The 6,000-nt window shown below is 43.7% G+C and overlaps 1 protein-coding gene across 2 annotated transcripts in view; it reads left to right on the forward strand.

Moving 5' to 3' along the window:
• col15a1a (collagen, type XV, alpha 1a) overlaps positions 1–6,000 on the forward strand; it is a 129,862-nt gene that overhangs the window by 48,886 nt on the left and 74,976 nt on the right. For both annotated transcript variants that reach the window (XM_079805942.1, XM_079805943.1), the window contains exon 4: positions 4,375–4,449. In XM_079805942.1, the coding sequence (XP_079662068.1) occupies positions 4,375–4,449 (75 nt within the window). The remainder of the gene's footprint in view (positions 1–4,374; positions 4,450–6,000) is intronic.

Below are 6,000 nucleotides of genomic sequence, written 5' to 3' on the forward strand. Positions count from 1 at the left end.
ATGACCAGCAGTGTTTAACAGCTTGAGTTATTAAACAAAACAACACAGAACCTGACATTTTCCTGTTTACATTTGATTTTTGATGTTTTTTGTGCAGTTAGTGGAGTATTTTAAGACCCTTCCACACCAGGAATGATAACTATAATAATAACTATATTAGCGTCCACATCAGCACACAGTATTGTTCTGTTTATTTATACACTCACCTAAAGGATTATTAGGAACACCTGTTCAATTTCTCATTAATGCAATTATCTAATCAACCAATCACATGGCAGTGTCTTCAATGCATTTAGGGGTGTGGTCCTGGTCAAGACAATCTCCTGAACTCCACACTGAATGTCGGAATGGGAAAGAAAGGGGATTTAAACAATTTTGAGCGTGGCATGGTTGTTGGTGCCAGACGGGCCGGTCTGAGTATTTCACAATCTGCTCAGTTACTGGGATTTTCACTCACAACCATTTCTAGGGTTTACAAAGAATGGTGTGAAAAGGGAGAAACATCCAGTATGCATTCACATTCATTGCACTGGTTACCGATTCAATATCGTATTGAATTTAAAATCGTATTATTTGTCTACAAAGCCACAAAAAGTGTCTTGCTCCTCAATACCTGTCAGATTTGTTTACTGCGCACAATCCACTCAGAGCACTCAGATCACAGACTAGTCACCTATTACGGGTACCCAGATCTAGACTGAGATGCAGGGGGGACAGAGCCCTGGCTGTAGCTGGCCCAAAGTTATGGAACAAACTGCCTTTATCGATCAAAACTGCACCCACAGTATCTGAGTTCAAAAGTCTTTTGAAAACCTATCTGTTTTCTTGTGCGTTTAATGTCTTGTGAATGTCTATTTTTTTTTTTTTTTCAGTAATGGACATAGGTAACTTCTGTACAGCACCTTGGTCAACCAAGGTTGTTTTAAATGTGCTCTATAAATATAATAAACTTGAAACTTGAAACTTGAGTATGCGGCAGTCCTGTGGGAGAAAATGCCTTGTTGATGCTAGAGGTCAGAGGAGAATGGGCCGACTGATTCAAGCTGATAGAAGAGCAACTTTGACTGAAATAACTACTCGTTACAACCGAGGTCTGCAGCAAAGCATTTGTGAAGCCACAACACACACAACCTTGAGGCGGATGGGCTACAACAGCAGAAGACCCCACCGGGTACCACTCATCTCCACTACAAATAGGAAAAAGAGGCGACAATTAGCACCAGCTCACCAAAATTAGACAGTTGAAGACTGGAAAAATGCCTGGTCTGATGAGTCTGGATTTCTGTTGAGACATTCAGATGGTAGAGTCAGAATTTGGCGTAAACAGAATGAGAACATGGATCCATCATGCCTTGTTCCCACTGTGCAGGCTGGTGGTGGTGGTGTAATGGTGTGGGGGATGTTTTCTTGGCACACTTTAGGCCCCTTAGTGCCAATTGGGCATGGTTTAAATGCCACGGCCTACCTGAGCATTGTTTCTGCCCATGTCCATCCCTTTATGAGCACCATGTCCCCATCCTCTGATGGCTACTTCCAGCAGGATAATGCACCGTCACAAAGCTCCAATCATTTCAAATTGGTTTCTTGAACATGACAATGAGTTCACTGGACTAAAATGGCCCCACAGTCACCAGATCTCAACCCAATAGAGCATCTTTGGGATGTGGTGGAACGGGAGCTTCGTGCCCTGGATGTGCATCCCACAAATCTCCATCAACTGCAAGATGCTCTCCTATCAATATGGCCAACATTTCTAAAGAATGCTTTCAGCACCTTGGCAGTACTGAAGGCCAAAGGGGGTCAAACACAGTATTAGTGTGTGTTCCTAATAATCCTTTAGGTGAGTGTAAATGCTCAAGCTCTTTAAAGCAGGATGGATTCTGATTGGCTGTCAATGTTTTTATCGTTCATCTTCATCAGCTGGAAACAAATCGCTCTTAAAGTGATTCCAGTGATATCGCTCCTCTGTGTCGTTATCGATATAGTTGTGCTGTGAACTCTGATAAAACTATAACTCTAACCTAAACTATATCTTTATTGATATCACTATATCGTCATTGGGGGGAATGGGCCTTTAGACCAATGAGAGTCCTCTGTGGGCGGGGCTACAGAATGTCCTGTTACTCGTTCTCATATGCTTTAGTCAGGACACACACTGCCTTAAACAAGAGGAAGGGACTTCAGTGTGTGTGTGTGTGTGTGTGTGTGTGTGTGTGTGTGTGTGTGTGTGTGGCCAGAGTCGGTGTGTGGATTTGCATATGCTGAGTCAACAGAGGCTGTTCCTCTGACTGTCTGAATAAACGAGTCTTTGAGAGCGATGGGGCTTACAGCTGCAGTCCGTCTGTAAAACTGCTATAAATACACCATACAATCATTGGAACTCTAGTTTTTCTGTTTTCTGCTCACAAATTTACAGAAAATTGAAAATATGAATGAGAAAATGTTATTGAAAATGAGTAGTTAAGTGTACTAGTTAACTAGGTTATGTTCACTCTTTGAGAAGACACTATTACAAGTTTCCCCAAAAGTTGTGAGTAGATTAAACCGTTTAGCCTTGTGGAATTTATAACCATTACTGACTCACAAAAGCCTGTGGATGAAATATCAGTCAGAAACTCCTTACTGTCGTAATGGTGGAGTGAGTTCATTCTTATCTCTGGAATGGTATTCTCCTGCTTTATGGAGATAATCATGGGAAAGTTTGCTCTGCCTCAGTTGGTTCTCCTGTTTCATTGGGCAAACACATCAGAATGAGTCTGAAACCGAAAATGACATTTGCTCACTCTCTGGTGTGAGAGTCAGAGCTCTGTCACCAAACCAAGAATAAACAGACCGAAGGGACAGAGCCCTTACACTACCAAAAGGTCCCTAAGGAGGAACACTACAAACAAGACAGAAACATGACAACACAAGACCAACATGCAATAACAGACAACACAAGACGGGAAGATCAAAATACAGAGACAAGGAGGGAGGGAGGGGAGCCAAGCCAGTGCCAGCAGAAGAGCCCAGTCTTTAGAAGGGCCCAGGAAGTCTTTAGAAGAGCCCAGTCTTTAGAAGGGCCCAGGAAGTCTTTAGAAGAGCCCAGTCTTTAGAAGGGCCCAAGAAGTCTTTAGAAGAGCCCAGGACGTCTTTAGAAGGGCCCAGGAAGTCTTTAGAAGAGCCCAGGAAGTCTTTAGAAGGGCCCAAGAAGTCTTTAGAAGAGCCCAGGAAGTCTTTAGAAGAGCCCAGGAAGTCTTTAGAAGAGCCCAGGAAGTCTTTAGAAGAGCCCAGTCTTTAGAAGGGCCCAGGAAGTCTTTAGAAGGGCCCAGGAAGTCTTTAGAAGAGCCCAGGAAGTCTTTAGAAGGGCCCAGGAAGTCTTTAGAAGAGCCCAGGAAGTCTTTAGAAGAGCCCAGGAAGTCTTTAGAAGAGCCCAGGAAGTCTTTAGAAGAGCCCAGTCTTTAGAAGGGCCCAGGAAGTCTTTAGAAGAGCCCAGTCTTTAGAAGGGCCCAGGAAGTCTTTAGAAGGGCCCAGGAAGTCTTTAGAAGAGCCCAGGAAGTCTTTAGAAGGGCCCAGGAAGTCTTTAGAAGGGCCCAGGAAGTCTTTAGAAGAGCCCAGGAAGTCTTTAGAAGGGCCCAGGAAGTCTTTAGAAGGGCCCAGGGAGGCTCACTGAGCATCTCATCAGCGATAGGGGGCGCTAGAGCTCATGTCAATTCCTAAAATTCATGACAAATGTTGATTTGATGCATTGTAGTTGGTCTTTTTGGTGTCTATCAAGCACTTTCTTTCTTTCTTTCTTTCTTTCTTTCTTTCTTTCTTTCTTTCTTTCTTTCTTTCTTTCTTTCTTTCTTTCTTTCTTTCTTTCTTTCTTTCTTTCTTTCTTTCTTTCTTTCTTTCTTTCTTTCTTTCTTTCTTTCTTTCTTTCTTTCTCTCTCTCTCTCTTTCTCTCTCTCTCTCTCTCTCTCTCTCTCTCTCTCTCTCTCTCTCGTTCCCACACTCTCAGCTGTGGCGGATGGGAAACAGGTGCTTGTCCTCTGGATGTGTTGCACATGGAGTTCGCCAAGCTCTCCTCTGCTAATCAGGGCTTGAGCTCGTCAGATCTCTGAGAAAACACGAGTTTACAGCAGGACTGATGATGGCCGCTCGAGCTCAGATCAATCAAACCTTTACTCTTGTGATTGTGAGCAGGGCTGGAGTTCTGGAGGAATGGATGTGTGTGTGTTGTGTGTTTCTGTGTGTGTGGATCTGTGTGTGTGTGTGTGTGTACTGTGATTTACAGCCGCGGTGAATCAGTTTCAGGCTGATTAAACTCTGGGAGAAATGAGTGCATGACCCCTCTCTCTCTCTCTCTCTCTCTCTCTCTCTCTCTCTCTCTCTCTCTCTCTCTCCGTCCAGGGCTCGATCCAGCAGCTGGTTCTGACGGCGGACCCCACGGCCCCGAGTGAGCAGTGTGAGGAGGACGAGCCTTATGTGAGTGTGTGTGTGTGTGTGTGTGTGTGTGTGTGTGTGTGTGTGTGTGATGGGTAGGTTTAGGGGCAGGGGCAGTGTGTGTGTGTGTGTGTGTGTGTGTGTGATGGGTAGGTTTAGGGGCAGGGGCAGTGTGTGTGTGTGTGTGTGTGTGTGTGTGCTGACCTTCTCTCACACAGAGAAACACTTTAATATGTCAAATATCATATATGAAGGTGGCACAAAATAAGGCCTTTCCTTATAATACAACCCCAAATCAGAAAAAGTTGGGACAGTATGGAAAACGCAAATAAAAAAAGAAGTGATTTCTAAATTTACTTTGACTTGTATTTCATTGCAGACAATATGAACACAAAATATTTCATGTTTTGTCTGGTCAACTTCATGTCATTTGTAAATATGCATCCTTTCCTGTCATTCAGACCTGCAACACATTTCAAAAAACAAACAAGTCTTAAGGTGGGCAACAGTTCTGGGTCTTCGTTGCCACACATTCTCTATTCTCTACAGGTCGGGACTGAGGCAGGCCAGTCAAGTACCCGAACCCTCTTCCTCCACAGCCAGGACTGCAGAATGTGTGCAGAATGTGCTTTTGCATTGTCTTGTTGAAATATGCATGGACGTCCCTGGAAAAGATGTCTTCTTGAAGGCAGCATATTATGCTCCAAAATCTCTATGTACTTTTCAGCATTAATGGTGCCTTCACAGAAGTGCAAGTTACCTTTGCCAAGGGCACTGACACAACCCCAGACCATGACAGACCCTGGCTTCTGGACGTGTTGCTGGTAACAGTCTGGATGATCCTTTTCTTCTTTGGTCCGGAGCACACGGCGTCCATTCCTCCCAAAAAATACCTGAAATACTGCTTCATCTGACCACAGTACACGTTTCCACTGTGTGATGGTCCATCCCAGATGCCTCGAGCCCAGAGAAGTCGACGGCGCTTCTGGACACTGTTAACATAGGGCTTCCTTTTGGAGTAAGTTTTACTGGATTTTAGTGTGGATTGTACAGTACAGTTTACTGGCATTTGTGATGTAACTACGTTTGTGTACTTGACAAGGTTTGCCAAGTAGTCCTGAGCCCATGTGGTGATATCGCTTCTAGATGACAATTCTTGATGCAGTGCCGCCTGAGGGATCGGAGATCACGGTTGTTCAGCTTAGGCTTGCGCCCTTGTCCTTTACGCACTGAAATTCCTCCAGATTCTTTGAATCTTTTAATTATGTTATGCACTGTTGAATGTGAAATATCCAAATCTCTTCCTATCTTTCTTTGAGGAACATTGTTTTTAAACATTTCAATAATTTTCTCTCGTATTTGTTGGCAAACTGGCGATCCTCGGCCCATCTTTGCTCCTAAAGTATTAGACCTTTCTTGGATGCTGCTTTTGTACCAAATCATAATTACAATCACCTGTTGACATCACCTGTTTCAAATCACATCATTATTTAACCATTTTACCTCATTACTAGCCCTAAATTGCTCCTGTCTCAACTTTTTTTGAAATGTGTTGCAGGTCTGAATGACAGGAAAGGATGCATATTTACAAAT

Source organism: Gobio gobio, assembly GCF_949357685.1.
Source record: "Gobio gobio genome assembly, chromosome: 23".
In the NCBI taxonomy this organism is placed as follows: Eukaryota; Metazoa; Chordata; class Actinopteri; order Cypriniformes; family Gobionidae; genus Gobio; species Gobio gobio.